Source organism: Microcaecilia unicolor, chromosome 1, assembly GCF_901765095.1.
Source record: "Microcaecilia unicolor chromosome 1, aMicUni1.1, whole genome shotgun sequence".
NCBI lineage: Eukaryota > Metazoa > Chordata > Amphibia > Gymnophiona > Siphonopidae > Microcaecilia > Microcaecilia unicolor.
Genome location: NC_044031.1, coordinates 48,593,091 through 48,617,159, shown reverse-complemented (window position 1 = coordinate 48,617,159; position 24,069 = coordinate 48,593,091). Strand labels below are relative to the sequence as shown.

At 48.1% G+C, this 24,069-nt stretch overlaps 1 protein-coding gene across 4 annotated transcripts in view; it reads right to left on the bottom strand.

The window, feature by feature from the left end:
- LOC115465994 (tubulin delta chain-like) overlaps positions 1-24,069 on the bottom strand; it is a 145,908-nt gene that overhangs the window by 95,110 nt on the left and 26,729 nt on the right. For all 4 annotated transcript variants that reach the window (XM_030196945.1, XM_030196953.1, XM_030196928.1 and 1 more), the window contains 2 exons: positions 21,081-21,193; positions 7,306-7,401 (listed from right to left, as the gene is read on the bottom strand). In XM_030196945.1, the coding sequence (XP_030052805.1) occupies positions 7,306-7,401; positions 21,081-21,193 (209 nt within the window). The remainder of the gene's footprint in view (positions 1-7,305; positions 7,402-21,080; positions 21,194-24,069) is intronic.

The window sequence follows — 24,069 nt, the reverse complement described above, 5'->3', positions numbered from 1 at the left end:
GCATGAGAATGGCATTCCTCAACATCATCTGTGCTGGAGGTGCCCTTGTAGGGGTCTATAAAGTAAAGGTGCAGCACAGTGACAGGTTAGTTTCCACATAAAACACCTTTAATCCACTTTTGTTATGCAGACGATGCTAGTGACTCAGAGGGCAAGGCAGGACCCAGCAACCACCAGCCCAGTCAGCCACATGCTGCAGAGGAGGGGGCAGTAGCAACAGTGCCATCAGGAGTGGCAGCTATGGAGGCATAGGAGGCTACTGGAGGAGACGAGTTGGAACATGAGACAACTGAGGAGCCCTCAGAAGTGAACTTCCAACCCTCCCCCCCAGCAGCATTTGCTGATCTGGTCAATGACAGGAACACGAATGAGGGTCATGAGGAGCCACAGACCAAACAGAGAGGGGGACTTCACCAGCATAGGATGCAGGTGATTAGGCTGGCCACCAGACACCTGGCACAAAATCAAGTACTGGTAAAGGAAGTTGGACATCATGCTTTTGGGGGGGGGGGGGGGGGGGAAAGGGAGGTGTCCCTGGAGGCTGCTAACAAGTGGAGGAAGGGTATGATGAAGGAGCACCACTAGGTGCACAAAAATCTATGGCGGTGGTAGACGCTAGGCATCTGACAGGATCTGCGGGCCTATGCAGCTGCCACTGGTGGACAATGCACCCGAGGCTGCCCCACCTCAACCTGCCCCCCAGCTGACCAGGTGGCCTGATTTCCAGAGGGAAACTGAGGCAGCCAGCACCTCTGGTGAGAGTGGGGACAGAACAAGCCCCACAGGGGAGGACAAAGGCACTACAGCTGCTATTGCTGGGGACACCTTCTCAGCAGCTGCTGGTGCTGGGTGTGGGGACTGAGGTGCCTCATAGAGGGGACAGGGGAGAGGGCGGGGGAAGGCAATGTAGGCATGGTGACTTTCAGTACTAGACTGTGCTGGGGTCATGCACGCAGAGGGTGGTGCTCCGCCCTTTCTGCCTCGCCTCACCCCATGCATGGACCGGACTCCCTGAACCCATACGCCAGGCCTCCTCCCTGCCCATCTTCAAATCATTTCTCAAAGCCCACCTCTTCAATGTCGCCTTCGGCACCTAACCACTACACCTCTACTCAGGAAATCTAGACTGCCCCAACTTGACATTTCATTCTTTAGATTGTAAGCTCCTTTGAGCAGGGACCGTCCTTCTTTGTTAATTTGTACAGCGCTGCGTAACCCTAGTAGTGCTCTAGAAATGTTAAGTAGTAGTAGTAGTAGTGGGGTAGGTGTGTTGTGTCGTAATAAATAAATATCACATACCTTCACTAAAAATTGGTCTGAACAAGTCTTTCCCTGGCTGGGTCTCCCAGCTGGTGTGCACTCTGCCCTTCTCTGTGGGCGGGGGGTGGGGGGGAGGGGTGTAAGGCGGGCTCCTCGTTGTCTTGGTCCTGCTGCTATGGTTCCTCTGGGAGTGCCTGGCCTCTGTGCTGGGCCAGGTTATGGAGCATGCAGCAGGCCATGAAGATCTTGGCGACCTTTTCAAGGCTATAGAGGAGCTCTCCTCTGAACAGATAGAGACATTGGAACCTGTTCTTGAGTTGTCCAAAGGGTCATTCTACGATGTCACTGTGGTCCGATGTCTGCTGTTGTCGTCCTCCTTCACTGTGGTTTAGGAGTGCACCAGTGGAATCATGAGCCAGATCCATTGTGGGTATCCTCATCACCTGTAGGGGAAAGCAAAATGTGACAAAGGGTGTGTATTGGTTAGTCTGGGTACCTTGTAGAGTTGGGGTGGGAATACTGGGCTGTGGAGACATCTGGAGAGAGGTAATGCTGAAGGTTTGTGGGAGGAGGGGATTGCACTTACCTAGGAGCCAGCTGCCGGCGATCTCCCCTCAGTCAAACCTGTGGTAGATACTTGAATGCTGTAGCATGTAGGCATCATGGGTTGAACCTAGGTATCGGGCATACACGTCCCCAATATCCCCCTGGGCATCATACACAACTTGCATATTCATCGAGTGAAATGCTTTTCTATTCCTATAGGTGGCCTCTTGTGCCTGGGAAGGGGGGGGGGGGGCCTGTGTGCAGTGTATGATGCCTATGACTGAGGGGAAGTGAGCTATGTCATAGAACTCTGCCATGTTGTTCTGCAGGGCCTGAGGGGTAGTGGGGAAAGAGATGTACTCAGAGGTGTGGGTAAGGAAGGCATCATGGAATTGGGAGAGGCAATTGGAAACTGTGGGCTGGATCAGGCCCGCCTTCACAGGTAGGACAGACTGGAAAGTACTAGTGGCCAGAAAAGTGAGGGAGATGGTGACCTTCAGGTGGACAGGGACAGGATTGTTCCTACAGGTTCTGAGCTTAGGAGGGGTTGGAGCTGGTCACACAGGTGCTAGATGGTAGCCCTGTCAAACCGGTACCTGGTGAGGCATTAGGCATCAGTAAGCTCCAGGAAACTGGAGCAGGGTCTAAATGCCTGGGGAAGAGGGTATCTCCTGTGGTGTCTCTCCTTCCAAACCCCCCTTCCACCTCCATCAATTCATGTGCCAACAGTGCATACAGTTCAGCCATTACCAAACATTACAGGTGCAACCAACTTATCCCAGACTAAGGACTGTGCACACCTCCACCTACTGCACCTAGTGAATGCAGTGAGTCCCTCAAACAACAGACTCTCCCATCACCAGCATTCACCTCCTACCACCAGTAAACAGTCCTGACACACAGACACAGTAGCAATCACTCAATCTTCACATATAGCTGCAACACAAATCACTCACTCTCCTCCCACCAACAAACAGTAATTGCACACACAGCAGCAGTACAAAGCACAGGGACAAACTGGAAAACTGAAAGAGAGAGGACAAGCAGGTAAGGGGGTTTATGAGGGGTGTGGGGGCTAGCAGGTATGGACAAACGTTAAGACAGCACTCAGCAACTCTCTCTCAATAACCAACGATCCTAGCTCTCCACTCTCCAATTCCACAAAATCACAAATGGGTCAAAAGACAAGTTGGCTCTTACCTTAAGGACTTTTAAAGCAGGTCCAATTCCGTACATTTTTTTCCCCACCAGACTGAAACTGTTTTGCTATTCGTTATGGGCTGGAGACGTCCATTATAAGACCACCCATGTCATACCCACAAAATGCCCCCTCTGGACAAGTTTGGTTCTGGACGTACTAGTGTTGAGAGACTTTTTTTCCCTTTTGTTTGACTATACGCTTTGTATGTTTTTCTCAGAGAAAAACATCTATGTGCCTTGTGTGTCATATTTTGGGCGTTTTTCTCTTTCAAAAATGAGCCCCATATAGTGTGTTACTGTACCTCGCAGGGTTTGCCTGCTTTTTTTTTTTTTTAATTTGTTATCTGCAGTGCATTGTTTCAATTAGTGGTGTGGGCCCTGATTCTTAGTAAACTCGACTATTGTAATATAATCTACTTGGGTTTACCAAAACATCTAATAAGAAAAATTCAAACAGTTCAAAATGTTGCTTTATGCCTAATATTCTCTCTACATAAAACAGATAGAATTACTTCTTACTTTATTAAGATTCATTGGTTGACTGTTGAGGTGAGAATATTTTTTAAGATGGGCTGTTTGTTGTGGAAGATTACATTTGGACAAGTTCCATTATACATGATCAATCTTATACATTATACATTAACGAACCATTTATATAATTTCCGGAAACTGTCATTATTTAATCTCCCGAGTCCTAAAGGCATTACCTCAAAAAAGCTTGTAATTGTTTACTGTTCAAGCTGTAAAATTCTGGAAATTTTTTACCAAATAATCTTAGAAATATTACCAACTATACCATATTTAAGAAAGGTCTAAAGACACTATTGTTTCAGATCTATTTGACAAATAAATAATTCAATTATAGTTGTTTTCTGTTTTTCTTTATTATTATTGTTGTTGTTGTTATTATGTTATACTGCTTTAAGTATTATTTTGCATCTATATTATGTAATTTCCTAGACTATTGTGCTCTAGAATCTTTCTGTAATCTGCTGTGAACTATATTTATGGAAACGGTGGGCTATAAGTGAACTAGCTATAACTATATTGTAATTGTATTCTCTCCATTTGAAGTAGGACAGTTGTAGAGATTATCATTTGTTGTGCCTCTGTATGAAAAGGCAATAAATCAACAAACTGAACAAACCATAAACAATTTATTTATTTGGATCTAGCTCACGCCTTTTTAGGCACAGTTGGTATTTTCCCATCCTCAGAGGGTTTACAATCCAATAGGTTAATTTATTAATCTGTGTTAACTTGAGTTAAGTGCATACTTAAGACGGATTTATGGATTTAGCTTATGCTTTTCCCAGTAGTAGCTCAAAGTGAGTTGTATTCAAGTATAGGTATTTCACTGCCCCCAGAGGGGCATACAATCTAAGGCCCTGATGCAACAGTTTACTCCAGGTTTACTTGTACTAATATTATTCCTGGTGCATTAAGAAATTTTAGTGTGCGAAAAATCAGCAGTAAAACCACCACGCTAAAGGGTAGTACTGTGGACAAGGGAAAGGGAAATGGAACTTGATATACCGCCTTTCTGTGGTATTTTGCAACTACATTCAAAGCAGTTTACATATATACAGGTACGGAGGACGCTGAATAAGAAATTGCTCCTGATGTAAAAAAGACGCACAGTTTTTTTTCCACTCTTTTCCTAGCACTGAATCTTTAATACCAGCTCAGAGCTAGAGCAAAATTGTGATGAGGTAAAGTGTGGCACTTCACCTTAGATCACCCAAGATTTCTGGCAGCCAAACTGGTGGCCACACCTCTACAAGATCTTAGTGGTCCAACTGGACCCCCGCGACCCTCCCCTATCTACCTCTAAAATTTGAGAGGCAAGAATGATGCCCACTCACTCATGCCTTCTGCACACTATTTTCCTACATGGTGGCACCTGACCCTAGTGGTGTATCCTGATGCCCAGTAGGGGCAGCACCAGTTGCAGGAGCTAGTGGGCCCTCATTCCTGCCTACCAACTTTAGAAGTCAGTGGGATGGTAAGGGGCTAGGTGGTTTAGTCTACCACTGAAGGCTGTCTGGTGAAAAGCCTCCCTTGCCTGGGGTGCCCAGGGTCAGATAGTCCCAGGGTGATGTCTAGGGCTCACTGGACTATCAGGGTATTTTTGCAAGTTGGGGGTAGAGGATGGGGGAAGGCAGGAATATGCCAGGGTTGGATTTTTTTTTTTAATATCTACTTTCCAGTCAGTGTGTGAGCCAATCCCTGCTCACAAAGTGACAAGGAGACATTTTTCTTATTGCTTAGTAGCCTACAGTTGTACTTGGGACAATAGTAGGAACAGCAGGTTGTAAGCAATAAACAAAATCAAATCTAGAAGGAAAGAAGTCTCTGTCAAAAGGTCAAGATGGATCACCCTTAACGTTCAGGACAAACTTCTGATTGGTTCTTGGCTGAAATTCAAAACACAATCATGGTTAAATCAGAAACCACTCAATGTTCTCATCACCTTCAGTTCTAATAAACACATTGGGCAGGCAGACCCCTCATAAGCATCTTAAGATGCAAAAATTATTTTGTCTTCTATGAAACAATTTTGCTTTGACAACACTGGGTGTACTTATGTACCAGGACGGAAGCAGCTGAAAGGAAAGTGTAGTTTTTTATTATTTTTTTGTTACATTTGTACCCCGCGCTTTCCCACTCATGGCAGGCTCAATGCAGCTTACATATTGTATACAGGTACTCATTTGTACCTGGGGCAATGGAGGGTTAAGTGACTTGCCCAGAGTCACAAGGAGCTGCCTGTGCCTGAAGTGGGAATTGAACTAAGGAGCTGCCTGTGCCTGAAGTGGGAATTGAACTCAGTTCCTCAGTTCCCCAGGACCAAAGTCCACCACCACCCTAACCACTAGGCCACTCCTCCTTTAAACTGAAGAATCATTGAAAATGGGGGGGGGGGGGGGGGGGGGGGGTTAATAAGTGATTTGAGCTCACAGAACAGAATTTTACTGAAGTCAGCAACCGAGTGCCAGGTGATACATACATAAAAGTAGGCACTCAGAAAACATAACATTTGCTTTTATATAATATATGCACAGGCAGTCCCAGGAGTGGAGAACAGGTGTAATTTTTTTTTATAGGTCGCCAATTTAGGTGTCGGGATGCTGTGCACTAATCATGAATTCTATATTAGCAATTATGTGCATAATTGCAATTATAGAATACTAGCATAAATCTGCACTTACGTGCTAATATTTAGTTGCAGCCACTTACACCATGTCAATGACTGGGGTAAATGTCTGCAACTAATTATTACAGTTGTGCACTAACTGGGTATTTTATAATCTTTGTACATAAGTTCTGGGCACTCCCTTGACCCACCCATGCCCCTTTTATGTCCACATCTTCCTTGCAGTTATGTGCTATAGAATTTGCGTGCTAAGATTATAGAGTACAGACTAAGTAAATTGAATGTGCAATTTTGCACAGCAGTTGTAAAATTGGGTGCACAAAACTAAAGAATGAGGGGTTTACTTATTTAACATTTGACACTGATTGCACTGATCAAGACAGCCTGCTTCTTGGGAGTTTGGATCAAGGAGCAGTATTTTAAAGAACCTTCCCTCAACAGCAACATTTCAGGTATCACTGCATAATGCAGAAGACACACTGTTCCTGGAAAAAGAATGGAGTCTTTGTAGGTTGCAATCTGAAGGGACCTGAATAGCCCAAAAAACAAAAGTAGCATAATATCCTTTTTGATGGTTCTTCAAAAGATATCACAATCTAGAAAGCTACCAGCATCACTAGATAGCATTAAGTAGATTTTCCAAATTAAGGGCCCTGTTTACTAAGGTGCACTAGTGTTCATAGCGCACACTAATGCTAGAAACACCCATATATTCCTATGGGTGTCTCTAGTGTTAGCATGAGTTAATTTTTAGCATGCGCTAAAAACATTAGTGCACCATAGTAAACAGGGCCACTAGTTTGTCAAACAAACATTTTTCTTCCATACTCAAAACATTTATAAGCACAATTTTGTATTTCAGACTTGCTGCAGAACTGACACAAAATTCCACAGGATTTGTGGCAGAAAACTAGGAGCCACACTAACATTTCTACTGATGCAAACTATTGCAAAAAAATAACTAAATTCCTGTCATTATCAGTTTTCTTTTTTTCTTTATTTGTCCTCATCAGTTTTCAACATGAAATTTCCAGTAAAAGGAATTACTAGAGGAAGAAACAGCTACAAAATTACAGCCACCCAAACCATCAATTCTGTCCCCATCTATTAAGAGCCAGAGAAGATAATTCAAAGTCACACACCCTCTCTTTATTTGCTTCTGTAGCTTCCTAATCACTTTGAGTTCGCTGTCCACAGCAAGGGCACTCAGCTTTCCATCACGGGTAAAAAATGGATACCTGAAAGAAAAACATCTTCATTACTTATCAAGCCTTAAGAATTACATGTGTAACTCTTATAAGCAGGTCTGGAACCAACTTCAAAAGCTGCAGAAAAGAGAAAAACTGTACTATAAAGAGCAAATTGGTCACAATCACTTAAACACCCATAAGCAGGGCCGCCGAGAGGGGGGGGGACAGGGGGGACAAATTTCCCCGGGCCTCTGGGGGGGGGGGGGGGCCCGGCGCCGCCACCGCAGTCTGGCCCACCTGCCCTCCATCACTCCCTGGCATTGAATTTAAGCACCTCACCTTCGAAAGCGCAGCAAGCAGCGGCAGACCACTACTTCCTTCCGTGTCCCGCCCTCGCCTGATGTAACCCGCGAGGGTGGGACACGGAAGGAGTGGTCTGTCGCTGCTTGCTGCGCTTTCGAAGGTGAGGCACTTAAGGTCTGTGCAGAGGGCCCGGGGTGGAGAGAGGGCCCGGTGGCGGGTGGGGCCCGGTGACCTTGGGTGGGGGGGGGGGGGCCAGGGCGGCCTTGTCCCGGGCTTCGCCCAGTCTCTCGGCGGCCCTGCCCATAAGCTCTTTAACCTTATTAATAAGCTTGTATCAACTGAAAATGTAACATCAGTAACTGTAGCCATTCCCTCTGCTAATCAATTAGCTATGCATTTTGAACAAAAAGTAACTAACATTAGGGGGGCTGTGTCACGACTTCAGGCTACTGACATTTAATCTTGCTTCAAGCAGCCTAGTACGAAATGCTGGTATTTCGGCCGACCGATTGTGGTCCTCCTTTCTGTTAACCACTTATGAGACTGACTGTCAAATTCTTTCTCACAAAGTATTCTTCTTCACATTGCCTTCTGGATGCTTGTCTGAGTTATTTACTAAAAACTGCACCAGCAGGATTCATTGACCTTCAAAGCTCATATCTCATTTATGCTGACTCAAGGGGCTTTTCCTCAGCGGAAAGGTTCCATAATACTTACCCCAATCCCTAAGAGCACCTCAGCTTCATTGGGAGACGTTACTAATTACAGGCCTGTCACTTCTATCCCATTGTTGACTAAGGTACAGGTTCTCTCTCATCCTCCTGGTCTCCTGACTGTGGGGTGCCACAGGGCTCACTGCTTTCTCCAATTGTAGTCAGTGTCATGATGGCTCCATTAGGTTAAAAGGCCAGAGGCAGCAGGGTTCTGCACTTTCATTTAGGAAGATGATGTCACAATCTATATCTCTTTCACAGTTGGTCTGCCAGAAATTGGCCCTAACATTAGGCTTGGTCTGGATTTGTTGGAATCCTGGGCTTCCGAATTTAAGTTTAAGTTAAATAGAAATAATTATTTCTTGTAGTAATCAATCCCTTTGATCGTACCACATATAATCATTTTACTATTGACAACATGTTGTATCCCCTAGACTCTATGCTTAGGGTACTGGGTGCATTAATTGACAGTCGCCTCATGATCGAGCCTCAGGTTTCCTCACTGGTGAAAAAAATCCTTCAGGTCTGTTTGGAAGCTGAGGAGAATCAGATCATATTTCTTGCCAGACATCTTCAGACTACTAGTTCAATCTTTGGTTTTAACTCAGTTCGATTACTGTAATTCCATCTATGCTGGATGTAAGGACAAGTGTCCTAAAAAGGCTACAAACAGCCCAAAATACTGCAGCTAGGCTTGTCCTCAAGGTATCGCATTTTGATAGAACCACACCATTATTATGCAAGCTACACTGGTTGCCCATTAAAGCCAGGATTATTTTTAAATTATGAGTTTTTGTCTTTCAAATATTATATGACATGACTCATGATTATACCCAGCGCAATATAATCTCTGGTTCTAGGGACTACCTTAGACTTCATCTTCCAGATTGAAAGAGAGTGCATTATAAGTCAGTTCACTCTGCTGACTTTAGATACCAGGGTACTAAGTGGTGGAATTCACTGCCAATGGCAATCATGGGTCAGCCTGATTAGTTGGTATTTCGTAAAAGACTGAAAACTCTCCTCTTTGAGAGAATTCTATCCATTGATGGAGTATCTTAGATTGCAACTGGCCATTAGTGGTCTATATTTGATATTTTGGGTTTTTTTTGAAAATATCTTTATTATTAGAAGAAAAGACATGTAACATTTGAACATCACATTCCGGCTCAATGAAGCCAACTATTTCCAATATCTAGCAGCCGATAATAACCTATGAATACAATGAATACATTGACTACATGTGTCAGCTAACAAACCTTATTGTATAACCTTAACATAATACAACTTTCAAAATGAGGCCATTTTAAACATATATATATATCTCCTCTGCCCTTCCCTCTAACTTTTGTTTATGGCTTTGTAAACCTTGTCTGTTGTTTATTTATTGTTCGCCACATTGAGCTTGAGTATGTTCGGGATAATGTGGGGTATAAATGTCTAAATAAATAAATAACTGGATGCAACCCCAGGATCAGGATTCTCTAATGGGGCCAGGCCAGCGAGGAGACTAGTCTTCTTCGGGGGTGGGGTGTGGCAAGTAGGGAGGGGGGTGGGGTGGGATAGGGTAGGGTAGGGTGAGGAGTTTCAGCCTCAGTCAAAAATGCACCACCATTTTCAGCCAAAACTCAATTTCTGGCTGAATCCAAAATTGAAATTTGGTTGGCCTCGAACGGTGTGTAAGGATGCCCATGTAATTGCCCTACTGATGACTGACATAATTCGCCGCCCATAATGATGAGTGATCCTGCAACTCTTCTGGTACCTGCTTTCATTTCACAATACATTCATGACTTTAAAATATCTCAGCATCACTCACCACATCAATGAAGGTCCAGGCCTTAGGTAAGGAGCTCTGTCATCCATCTAAATCAGTTCCTTGTATAGCAATCCCATGGTTCCAGGGAGATGCAACAGCTCCTCTATCAAAATCCTCATTTAATTAGTACTCCACAGCCTCTTAAGTCTAGTACAGAACAATGAGGACAACTGGACCTGGATGATCTCCTGTGGTGTGAGGTCAGTGATGTGAGGGAACTTGATGGTGCATGTTCTGCTTCACCAGTTGCAGCAATTCCTAGAGCACCTGGATGGTCAGGTCCTACAGAGTGGTATATGGAAGCAAAGTTGCTAGAGTGGAATGGCCTTCTTGGTGGATGCACTCTGACCTGATGCAGACTTTAGCCAAGTTGATGGAGGCAGCACATCAGTCACCTTGGCCGATGTAGGCAGATGTAGCCTCTGCAGGATTCCTTTTAGGGGTATGCTTCTCTTTGCAGAAGAATTTGAAAGGCTAGTGAAGGACCAGGTCTCATGGCTCCTAAAGGATTGTTCCCAGAATGTCCTGAGAGTCTCGACTAATGAGAGTAGGGGTAGGGAGGCCAGAAGGTACAGATCTGAAAGGTCAATCTGGTTTGCTTTTTGTCCAAAGACCAGGCAGTTGACATGCAGCATCTTCTTTCAGGTGACCAAACAAGCAACCTGCAAAGAAAGATGAGGGCCCATGGGGAGCACCCGGTTCTCACAATGAAGGTCAGCAAGTCCATCCCAAAGTTTAGCCAGTGGGGGAGAGGTTACTTAGCCATACTTATAATACTTGCTTGTTATGCTATTATTATGCTTTATCATTATCATGTACCCAAGATCCTTCTGTAATTCTAAATGTCTATTTTTTTAATATATTTCCACCATCCATGATGTATTGTAAGCCACATTGAGCCTGCAAAGAGGTGGGAAAATGTGGGATACAAATGCAATAAATAAATAAATAAACATTATTTAGAGTGGGCTATTACCACATTTGACTTTTGGGTCCTGAAAACTGTTCAAGAATGGTACACCTTGCTGTTCCAGAAATCTGTTCTAGAGGTCTTCTTGGAGTCCCCATGTGGATCATGGGACAAAAGGGCTCCAGTCTATGAAACACTGCACCATCTGTTACACTTGGAAGTCATAACACTGGTACCCTGTGAGGAACAAGATCTGGGTAGATATCCCATCTATTTCTGGCTCATCCTGGATCTCAAAAAAGTTCTTCAAAGGTTCATCTTTTCAGGATGGAGACCCAGTGTTCCATTATGACCACTTTAAGATAGGGAGAATTTCTTGCTTCACCAACCTCATTAAGGCCTATTCTGTGTCTCAAGAAGAGTGGAGCACTAGCTGTTTCTCTATTTTGTGCTGAGGAACCAACACTACCAATTTCAGGCTCTCTAGTTGGGCCTGCTACTATGTCCAAAACCATACCTTGGTAAAGGTTCGAGGAGCCGTTGCGAGACCGAAAGGCAATGCTCGAAATTGAAAATGCTGACCTAGAATGGCGAAGCGTAAGAAACGCTGATGGGAAGGATGGATCGGGATATGTAGATAGGCATCCATTAGATCCAGTGCTGTCAAGAACTCCCCAGGTCTGACCGCCACGATGACTGACTGGAGCGTCTCCATACGAAAGGTTAGAACCTTGAGAGACCGACTGACTGCCTTGAGATCCAGAATCGGCCGGAACGAGCCTTCCTTCTTTGGAACGACAAAATTAACTGAGTAGCGTCCCTGACAGAGGTCTGCCGATGGAACAGGACAAATTGCTTGAAGATCCAGAAGCCTTTCTAAAGTACCCCTGATGACTGCCGCTTTGGAGCGAGATCGACAGGGGGATTCCAGAAATGAGTCGGACATGGGAGGCGCAAATTCTAAGGCATAACCTTCAAGACCCACTGGTCGGTGGTAATCTGGGCCCACCTCTGGTAGAACTGCGCCAACCGCGCTCCCAAGGGAACCAGAGGCTGGGCCCTGACACCTTCATTGAGAGGGAAGGGAGGAAGTCTGGAAGGAAAATCCTGACTCTTACCTGCTCTGCGAGAGCCAAAAAAGGACTGAGACAGCTGAAAAAACCGCGAGCGCTGAACTGGAGCCACCTTTCCCAAATGAGTTCGACAGAAATCGTGACCCCGACCATGACCTGAAAAAGGCCTCCGACCTGAAGACCTAGGCCGGTCTTCTGGGAGGCGCGGAACTTTAGTGTCCCCTAGACTGCGAACCAGCTTGTCCAAATCTTCCCCAAATAACAAGGCGCCTCTAAAAGTTAACTTGCTAAGTTTAGACTTTGACGTAGCATCTGCTGACCAACCTTTTAGCCATAAAGGCCTTCCGGCTACTACACTCAACGCCATAGACTTAGCTGATGCTCGCAACAGATCATATAAGGTGTCCGCCTAGAAGGCCGAACCCATTTCCAATTCAGACACCTCCGCATCCAGGGAGGACAAATCGTCAGAGGACCTGTCAAGCACCTTCTTGGACCACCGGAAGCATGCTCTAGCCACCAAGGAGCCACAGATAGCCGCCTGCACCGCTAATGTGGAGACATCAAAACTATTTTTTAGTAACGTCTCCAGGCAACGATTCTGCACTTCTTTTGAGTGCCGATCCCCCATCTATGGGCACTGTATGTCGCTTCCAACCGCTGAGACTACCGCGTCTACTACAGGGGGTTTTAGCAGTACCTTGTCCGCTTCCAGCACCGGATAGAGACAGACCATGGACTTGGCCGGTCTAAAGGCTGCATCTGGGGAATCCTACTGAGTCTGAATTACATCCCTGATATCCTGATGCATGGGGAAGGTCTTACCTGGCTTGCGAACGCCTTTTAACAAAAGGTCCACCTTCTGAGGATCCGAAACAGGCAGTTCGTCCTCCTCAAAATGCAGAGCAGAAGATACCAGGGATATTAACTCCTGCAGGTCATCCTTATGGAAAATGCGCAGCACAGAGGAATCTTCCCCAGGGATAGCAACATCCAAATGTTCATAGACCTTCTCCAAAGGATCCCCCTGAGAAAGGTCTTGGTATGCAATGCAGGGCATATCTACATCTGGGTCAGATTCACAGTCTTCCTCCAGATGCCAGGACCTCCTTGCTCGTTTAGCCACCCCTGCCTGAGATACCCCCAGAGGAGCGGCAAAAGAGGAGGAAAGGGGAGCTGACGTCTGCATTAAAAACGCCTTATACATCTGCAGGACGAACCCTGGAGGGAAACCACCTCCAGAGCTGTCAGATAAGGGAGCTGCACTGTTAGGCTGAGGCTGGACAGCAGAAGCTGGTTGCTCCATGGTAGGAGACAAAATGGTGGCGTTTCCCACCAAAACGGGAGCCACCGGAGCATCAGCGTGGACCACCGAAACCGGACCCCCCCCCCCCCCCCCCGAGGTAGCTGAAGGAGCGGCAGAAGGCCCCGGCTCTGAAGACTCCAGAGCTGTGCAAAACTTACAGCAACCGCTGGCTCCGATGCCGCGATGCTGACAGACTACACAGCGTTTAAGTTTCTCTGTCATGCCGGCAGTCTAATAGATGCGTGAACGAACTCTGCGCTGCCCCCAACTCGCTTTTTAAAAAAAAGTTTCTAACAGACGGCCAACAGAAAACCTAAAGGCCCCACAAAGGAAAAAGAGAAATGAGACGCTCTCGCTGAAAACAGCGCAAAAAAGCCCCAGAATCTCTTCCCTTGAAGAGACTGGGTTCCACTACAGCCCCAGACCCAAGGCATACACCAATACAGGGATGAATTGGGGGGAGGGACCTGGCCTTCCAAGTGTAACACCCCCGAGGCCCCAAAGAAGCCCCCACGGACCTCTGCCTTTCACCAAGGTTCCCAAAATTAGGTGCACAGACTGGACCTTTTTTTAATTATAGTTTAACCAGAAATAGAAGGACTGAAAGAAAGAAGACTGATAGGGCTCACCACCTTCCGCTCGCTGGAGACTGAGAATACTGGATTCTTCTCTCTCTGGCAAGGGCTCTTATTGGCTCACTGGGATGAGTCAGAATTTTCAGTCTCCACCTTCTGGAAGGCGAGCACAACCCATCAGTCAAGCTCTGGGCCAGTCTAGAGGGATGCTAAGGAATGATTCATTTTTTACAGCTTTTACCTGTAGGTGACAACTTTGACTACAACTCTGGGGTATGTGAATTCTAATTGCTTTAAACACATGTATGCATGTCTTTTACATGGAGTTGGTATAGCGAATGCTACATACCTGTAGAAGGTATTCTCCGAGGACAGCAGGCTGATTGTTCTCACTGATGGGTGACGTCCACGGCAGCCCCTCCAATCGGAAACTTCACTAGCAAAGTCCTTTGCTAGCCCTCGCGCGCACCGCGCATGCGCGGCCGTCTTCCCGCCCGAAACCGGCTCGAGCCGGCCAGTCCAGTATGTAGCAAGACAATACACTTCAAGGGAAGACACAACTCCAAAGGGGAGGCGGGCGGGTTTGTGAGAACAATCAGCCTGCTGTCCTCGGAGAATACCTTCTACAGGTATGTAGCATTCGCTTTCTCCGAGGACAAGCAGGCTGCTTGTTCTCACTGATGGGGTATCCCTAGCCCCCAGGCTCACTCAAAACAACAACATTGGTCAATTGGGCCTCGCAACGGCGAGGACATAACTGAGATTGACCTAAAAAATTTACCAACTAACTGAGAGTGTAGCCTGGAACAGAACAAACAGGGCCCTCGGGGGGTGGAGTTGGATCCTAAAGCCCAAACAGGTTCTGAAGAACTGACTGCCCGAACCGACTGTCACGTCGGGTATCCTGCTGCAGGCAGTAATGAGATGTGAATGTGTGGACAGATGACCACGTCGCAGCTTTGCAAATTTCCTCCATGGTGGCTGACTTCAAGTGGGCTACCGACGCTGCCATGGCTCTAACATTATGAGCCGTGACATGACCCTCAAGAGCCAGCCCAGCCTGGGCGTAAGTGAAGGAGATGCAATCTGCTAGCCAATTGGATATGGTGCGTTTCCCTACAGCCACTCCCCTCTTGTTGGGATCAAAAGAAACAAACAATTGGGCGGACTGTCTGTGGGGCTGTGTCCGCTCCAGATAGAAGGCCAATGCTCTCTTGCAGTCCAATGTGTGCAGCTGACGTTCAGCAGGGCAGGAATGAGGACGGGGAAAGAATGTTGGCAAGACAATTGACTGGTTCAGATGGAACTCCGACACAACCTTTGGCAGAAACTTAGGGTGAGTGCGGAGGACTACTCTGTTGTGATGAAATTTGGTGTAAGGGGCCTGGGCTACCAGGGCCTGAAGCTCACTGACTCTACGAGCCGAGGTAACTGCCACCAAGAAAATGACCTTCCAGGTCAAGTACTTCGGATGGCAGGAATTCAGTGGCTCGAAAGGAGGTTTCATCAGCTGGGTGAGAACGACATTGAGATCCCATGACACTGTAGGAGGCTTGACAGGGGGCTTTGACAAAAGCAAACCTCTCATGAAGCGAACAACTAAAGGCTGTCCTGAGATCGGCTTACCTTCCACTTGGTAATGGTATGCACTGATTGCACTAAGGTGAACCCTTACGGAGTTGGTCTTCAGACCAGACTCAGACAAGTGGAGAAGGTATTCAAGCAGGGTCTGTGTAGGACAAGAGCGAGGATCTAGGGCCTTGCTGTCACACCAGACGGCAAACCTCCTCCAATGAAAGAAGTAACTTCTCTTAGTGGAGTCTTTCCTGGAAGCAAGCAAGATGCGGGAGACACCCTCTGGCAGACCCAAAGAGGCAAAGTCTACGCCCTCAACATCCAGGCCGTGAGAGCCAGGGACTGGAGGTTGGGATGCAGAAGAGCCCCTTCGTCCTGCGTGATGAGGGTCGGAAAACACTCCAATCTCCACGGTTCTTCGGAGGATAACTCCAGAAGAAGAGGGAACCAGATCTGACGCGGCCAAAAGGGAGCAATCAGAATCATGGTGCCTCGGTCTTGCTTGAGTTTCAACAAAGTCTTCCCCACCAGAGGAATGGGAGGATAAGCATACAGCAGACCTTCCCCCCAATCCAGGAGGAAGGCATCCGACGCCAGTCTGCCGTGGGCCTGAAGCCTGGAACAGAACTGAGGGACCTTGTGGTTCACTTGAGATGCGAAGAGATCCACCAGGGGGGTGCCCCACGCCTGGAAGATCTGTCGCACCACACGGGAATTGAGCGACCACTCGTGAGGTTGCATAATCCTGCTCAACCTGTCGGCCAGACTGTTGTTTACGCCTGCCAGATATGTGGCTTGGAGCACCATGCCTTGACGGCGAGCCCAGAGCCACATGCTGACGGCTTCCTGACACAGGGGGCGAGATCCGGTGCCCCCCTGCTTGTTGACATAGTACATGGCAACCTGATTGTCTGTCTGAATTTGGATAATTTGGTGGGACAGCCGATCTCTGAAAGCCTTCAGAGCGTTCCAGATCGCTCGCAACTCCAGAAGATTGATCTGTAGATCGCTTTCTTGGAGGGACCACCTTCCTTGGGTGTGATGCCCATTGACATGAGCTCCCCATCCCAGGAGAGACGCATCCGTGGTCAGCACTTTTTGAGGCTGAGGAATTTGGAAGGGACGTCCCAGAGTCAAATTGGAGCAAATCGTCCACCAATACAGGGATTCGAGAAAACTCGTGGACAGGTGGATCACGTCCTCTAGACCCCCGGCGGCCTGATACCACTGGGAGGCTAGGGTCCATTGAGCAGATCTCATGTGAAGGCGGGCCATGGGAGTCACATGAACTGTGGAAGCCATGTGGCCCAGCAATCTCAACATCTGCCGAGCTGTGATCTGCTGGGACGCTCGCACCCGCGAGACGAGGGACAACAAGTTGTTGGCCCTCGCCTCTGGGAGATAGGCGCGAGCCGTCCGAGAATCCAGCAGGGCTCCGATGAATTCGAGTTTCTGCACTGGGAGAAGATGGGACTTTGGGTAATTTATCACAAACCCCAGTAGCTCCAGGAGGCGAATAGTCATCTGCATGGACTGCAGGGCTCCTGCCTCGGATGTGTTCTTCACCAGCCAATCGTCGAGATATGGGAACACGTGCACCCCCAGCCTGCGAAGCGCCGCTGCTACCACAGCTAGGCACTTTGTGAACACCCTGGGCGCAGAGGCGAGCCCAAAGGGTAGCACACAGTACTGGAAGTGGCGTGCGCCCAGCTGAAATCGCAGATACTGTCTGTGAGCTGGCAGTATCGGGATGTGTGTGTAGGCATCCTTCAAGTCCAGAGAGCATAGCCAATCGTTTTGCTGGATCATGGGGAGAAGGGTGCCCAGGGAAAGCATCCTGAACTTTTCTTTTACGAGATATTTGTTCAGGGCCCTTAGGTCTAGGATGGGACGCATCCCCCCTGTTTTCTTTTCCACAAGGAAGTACCTGGAATAGAACCCCAGCCCTTCTTGCCCGGATGGCACGGGCTCGACCGCATTGGCGCTGAGAAGGGCGGAGAGTTCCTCTGCAAGTACCTGCTTGTGCTGGAAGCTGTAGGACTGAGCTCCCGGTGGACAATTTGGAGGTTGTGAGGCCAAATTGAGGGTGTATCCTTGCCGGACTATTTGGAGAACCCACTGATCGGAGGTTATGAGAGGCCACCTTTGGTGAAAAGCTTTCAACCTCCCTCCGACAGGCAGGTCGCCCGGCACTGACACTTGGATGTCGGCTATGCTCTGCTGGAGCCAGTCAAAAGCTCGCCCCTTGCTTTTGCTGGGGAGCCGCGGGGCCTTGCTGATTCGCACGCTGCTGACGAGAGCGAGCGCGATGGGGCTTAGCCTGGGCCGCAGGCTGTCGGGAAGGAGGATTGTACCTACGCTTGCCAGAAGTATAGGGAACAGTCTTCCTTCCCCCGAAAAATCGTCTACCTGTAGAGGTAGAAGCTGAAGGCTGCCGGCGGGCGAACTTGTCGAATGCGGTGTCCCGCTGGTGGAGAGACTCTACCACCTGCTCGACTTTTTCGCCAAAAATGTTATCCGCACGGCAAGGCGAGTCCGCAATCCGCTGCTGGATTCTATTCTCCAGGTCGGTGGCACGCAGCCATGAGAGCCTGCGCATCACCACACCTTGAGCAGCGGCCCTGGACGCAACATCAAAAGTGTCATAAACTCCTCTGGCCAGGAATTTTCTGCACGCCTTCAGCTGCCTGACCACCTCCTGAAAAGGCTTGGCTTGCTCAGGGGGAAGAGCATCAACCAAGCCCGCCAACTGCCGCACATTATTCCGCATGTGTATGCTCGTGTAGAGCTGGTAAGACTGGATCTTGGACACGAGCATAGAGGAATGGTAGGCCTTCCTCCCAAAGGAGTCTAAGGTTCTAGCGTCCTTGCCCGGGGGCGCCGAAGCATGTTCCCTAGAACTCTTAGCCTTCTTTAGGGCCAAATCCACAACTCCAGAGTCATGAGGCAACTGAGTGCGCATCAGCTCTGGGTCCCCATGGATCCGGTACTGGGACTCGATCTTCTTGGGAATGTGGGGATTAGTTAATGGCTTGGTCCAGTTCGCAAGCAATGTCTTCTTCAGGACATGGTGCAAGGGAACAGTGGACGCTTCCTTAGGTGGAGAAGGATAGTCCAGGAGCTCAAACATTTCAGCCCTGGGCTCGTCCTCCACAACCACCGGGAAGGGGATGGCCGTAGACATCTCCCGGACAAAGGAGGCAAAAGACAGACTCTCGGGAGGAGAAAGCTGTCTCTCAGGAGAGGGAGTGGGATCAGACGGAAGACCCTCAGACTCCTCGTCAGAGAAATATCTGGGATCTTCCTCTTCCTCCCACGAGGCCTCACCCTCGGTGTCAGACACAAGTTCACGGACCTGTGTCTGCAACCTCGCCCTGCTCGACTCCGTGGAACCCCGTCCACGATGGGGGCGTCGAGAGGTAGACTCCCTCGCCCGCATCGGCGAAGCTCCCTCCGCCGACGTAGTCGGGGAGCCTTCCTGGGAGGTGGCCGCGGTCGGTACCGCACGCGGTACCGACGTCGGGGACCTCAACCTGGGCGATGGGCCAGCCGGCGCCACGCTCGACGGTACCGGTGGCGCAAGCACCGCCGGTACCGGAGGGGTAGGGCGCAACAGCTCTCCCAGAATCTCTGGGAGAACGGCCCGGAGGCTCTCGTTTAGAGCGGCTGCAGAGAAAGGCTGAGAGGTCGATGCAGGCGTCGACGTCAGTACCTGTTCCGGGCGTGGAGGCTGTTCCGGGCTGTCCAGAGCGGAGCGCATCGACACCTCCTGAACAGAGGGTGAGCGGTCCTCTCGGTGCCGATGCCTGCTGGGTGCCGAATCCCTCGGCGACCCAGAGCTCTCGGTGCCGACACGGGGAGGAGACCGGTGTCGATGCTTCTTCGATTTCTTCCGAAGCATGTCACCGGAGCTCCCCGGCACCGACGAGGAGGACGTCGAATCCATCCGTCGCTTCCTCGGGGCCGAGACTGAAGAAGGTCGATCTCGGGGGGGCTGTACCGCAGGAGCCCTCAGGGTAGGCGGAGACCCACCCGAGGGCTCACCGCCACCAGCAGGGGAATGGACAGCCCTCACCTGCACTCCACCCGATGCACCACCGTCCGACGACATCAGCAGACGAGGTCCTGGTACCACCGACGTCGATGCAGCTATCCGATGTCTCGGCGCCGATGCAGAGGCCCGATGCCTCGATGCACTCGATGCAGGGGCGGCCGAGGAAGATGGTCTGGACGCTGACGACGTCGATGCACTCGAAGATCCCGGTGCCGATGCCGACGAAGAGCCCGAGAACAACACGTTCCACTGGGCTAGTCTCGCTACCTGAGTCCGCCTTTGAAGCAGGGAACACAGACTGCAGTTCTGAGGGCGGTGCTCGGCCCCCAGACACTGAAGACACGACGAGTGTCGATCAGTGAGCGAGATAACCCGGGCGCACTGGGTGCACTTCTTGAAGCCGCTGGAAGGCTTCGATGTCATGGGCGGAAAAATCACGCCGGCGAAATCAAAAGCCGAAATGGCGAAATTTGAAGCACCAAATTTAGAGGGAGAAAAAATCTCGACCGAGGCCGAAAAGAGGCCTACCCCGACGACGAAAGAAAACTTACCGGGGCAAAAAAGCTGGAAGTACGGGGAGGATTTACACGAAACCCGGCGGGGGGTTTCCGGAGCACTTCCCGACTAGGACAAAGCTTTCCCGAAGGAAAAAAAAAACACGTTCAAAACAAATTGGACGCGCGAGGTCGACTTTCCGGGGCTCGACACGGCGAAAACACGACCGTACCGAGTGCGGACAAAAGAAGACTGGCCGGCTCGAGCCGGTTTCGGGCGGGAAGACGGCCGCGCATGCGCGGTGCGCGCGGGCGCGCGAGGGCTAGCAAAGGACTTTGCTAGTGAAGTTTCCGATTGGAGGGGCTGCCGTGGACGTCACCCATCAGTGAGAACAAGCAGCCTGCTTGTCCTCGGAGAAATCCTTTTATATGCATGTTTCTTGGCCGAGATCTGTGGGCTATAATTGACAGTTCTTTAGCATATTTATTTATGATTTGGATTACCATTTGTTGCTGCATTATTTACATTTTCTATATTTATGATTTATATTAACATATTTTTATGTATCTATTGGCAGTCTTTTTAACAGCCTTTGATGAAGCCCTTAGTAGGATGAAACATTGCTGTGTAGGTTTTTAAAAATTATTTATGTATTTTTTTTTGTGTCTGTGGTGAATACATTTTGGATAGTTTTGGTTTTTAACCCCCAATACTGAAACTCCACATTCCAAACAACCTATTCCAGATTTTGGCATATCCCTGTATCTAAAAGAATAGACATTTTTTTCCCACCGTTCTTAAAAGTAGGATCCACCAAACAATTTTGTCCATGTTTCCTTTCTATACTTTGGCAGTAACTGCACTCCTGCCCCAGGGGCTCACACCCACATCTCTTCCGATTTACCTGTCAGACTCTTGGTGGGCACAGCTCTCACTGGTAAGGATCTGCCACCACTCCAAACCTATTTGGTTCCCACACTGGCCCACTTGCAGCCAAACAGTAGACATTGCCCCAAGCTGGGAAAGAAAATGGAAAAAAAAACACCACCACAATAAACATGTCAAAGTAGTTGGGATATCAAAACTGCCCAAAGTATAAATTGTCTTCCTCTTAGTCTCATTCCAAGGACAACTTTCAATTTTGCTACAATTTATTTCTCATTCACATCAGAACCTTCTGCAGGCATCATAACTGGAGTGGAGGAGTGGCCTAGTGGTGGACTTTGGTCCTGAGGAACTGAGTTCGATTCCCACTTCAGGCACAGGCAGCTCCTTGTGACTCTGGGCAAGTCCATTGCCCCAGGTACAAAATAAGTACCTAAGCCGCATTGAGCCTGCCATGAGTGGGAAAGCACGGGGTACAAATGTAACAAAAAAAATATATATATATATGTAAAGCACAAATACAGCATAGATTCTTATCAGAACTGCATACAGGCTTTGGACTGAGACATAACTTGGGGAAGAAGATTGAAATGAGCTAGCATAAAAGGGCTATTATAAAAATATCCTTTTCATTCTTAAAAAAAAAGTAGGTATAAGAATTCATATTTTTTATGTAACCCTTGGTTGGTATATGTAGTAAATGGCTAGGCAGCTACCTAGCATAAGTCCAGTGGAGCAGGGACCAAGGGCATATAATCACACTTATCGGATGAGGGACTGAGCTAGGACTGGTTTGCACCAGAAGGCTGAATAAACGGATCCAGGCTTTAAATAAATAAAAAAAATCCTATGGATCGCCAACATACGCCTTGAATATACATCTCTCTTTGTTTTGATTGTTGCTGAATTGCAGTTTGGGTGCTGCGAGCCTTCGCGCCAACATGCTTTCTCGATCTTTGCTGGGTCCCGCTCACACAGCAACAGAATATTGCATCAGAGGAGGCGGGACCAAGCAGAGAATGAGAGGGCACAGTCAAACAGTAGTACAGTGGCAGTCAAAAGAACTAAAATGATCTTGAAGGGATTTTTTTTTTTTTTACCTAAGGCTAGATCACAATTATAACATATTGCAGCAATGAAAATATAAAGATCTGAAGAAAAAAAAAAAAAGGAAAAGCCAGGTAAAACTAAGGAAACACTTTTAGCCTCACTAGAAGATGTACTCCTGGAAGTATGTTTAGGACAGAGTGCAGAAAAGTGCACACACAAATTAAATATCTAAATTTTACATGAACACATTATAAGCAAACATTTACTCCCAGCAAAAGCAGGGAAAAGTGACCACGTGTCCTTTGTAGCTGAAGATGAGAGCACACATATTTTTCCCTTCACATTGAGTCTGGGCAATCTGATATCCCAGCACTGTGGCAGAAATCCTGTGATGATCAACAAAGTGATCTGACCCTTACTGGTCATCAGCAGGTCACCAGAATACCCACAGAGCACGATCAAGATCTTGAAACTCTGCGTGTAGATTTCTAAAAGATGAAGGGGGGGCGGGGGAGACCATGGCATGTGCCATCTTCCTGCTTGGCCACATACTCAAATCATCCATTCTTCTGAACGTTTTTGTCAATGCAAAAAAAACAATGCAAACAGAGTTTCCCACTTAGGTCAGTGCAAACTGCATTTCCTGCAAAGATTAAATGGGCGTGGAGCGATGCCATACCCAGAGCACCAGTAGCAAGGTAGCACTAATTCCCAGTGGAAGGGCTGGATCCAGCTCTCATTCTCAACATATGGGCTGGATCCATCCAGCACCCCTTCCCACCATAAGGGCTGCATCTACCCAGATCCAGTACTCCTTCCATCCAGAACAGCTGCATCCACCTGGATCCAGCACTAGTTCTCACCAGAAGGGCTGCATCTATCCAGACCCAGCACAAGGTCTGGATTCACCCAAACCTAGCACTAGTTCCCACCACAAGGTCTGGATCCACTTAGATCCAGCTCTAAATCTAACCAGGACTGGATCCTGCAGGATCCACACTTATTCATAACAGGAGAGCTAGATCCACAGATCTCACCCTTATGCCCACCAGAAGGTGGAATCAGGAAATTCAGGGGCCTTATTCTTGGGAATCGGGGGTGGGGAGGGCTGAATCCTCCAGAATCTGGCTGTAATTTACAACTGAAACTGACTCACCAGAATCCAGCTGTTATTCCCACTGGGAAAGATGGATCTTTTTTGAGAAACAAAAATACAACTACTATTCTGGTGGAAACGAGTGCTGGATCTGGGTAGATGCAGCCCCTCTGGTGAGAACGAGTGCTGGATTCGGCCCTTCTGGCAGGAACAAATGCTGGGTCAGGTTAGTCAGAACAAGTGCTGGATCCAGCCCTTCTGTGAGAATGATTGCTGGATCCGGGTATATCCAAGTCCTTATGTGGTGGGTTTGGGAATTAATGTTGGATCTGGCTAGATTCTTCCCTTCTGGAGAGGACTGCTGGATCTGGTTAGATCCAGCTCTTTTAGTGGGAACTAATGCTGGGGTTTTGCTGCAGTGGGCTCTTATCTACATATATGGTGGTCATGCATGCCCATTAGACCCTTCCGGAATCAGGTGGCCTTGGCTCTACAGAACATATTAAAATTAACATAAGTACATAAATATTGCCATACTAGGACAAACCGAAGGCCCATCAAGCCCAGCATCCTGTTTCAAACCGTGGCCAATCCAGGTCACAAGTACCTGGCAAGATCCCAAAAAAATACAATACATTTTATGCTGCTTATTCTAGAAATAAGCAGTGGATTTTCCCCAAGTCCATTTTAATAATGGTCTATGGACTTTTCCTTTAGGAAGCCATCCAAACCTTTTTTAAACCCCGCTAAGCTAACCGCCTTTACTACAGTCTCAGAGTTTAATTACACGTTGAGTGAAGAAATATTTTCTCCGATTAGTTTTAAATGTACTACTTTGTAGCTTCATTGCATGGCTGCTAGT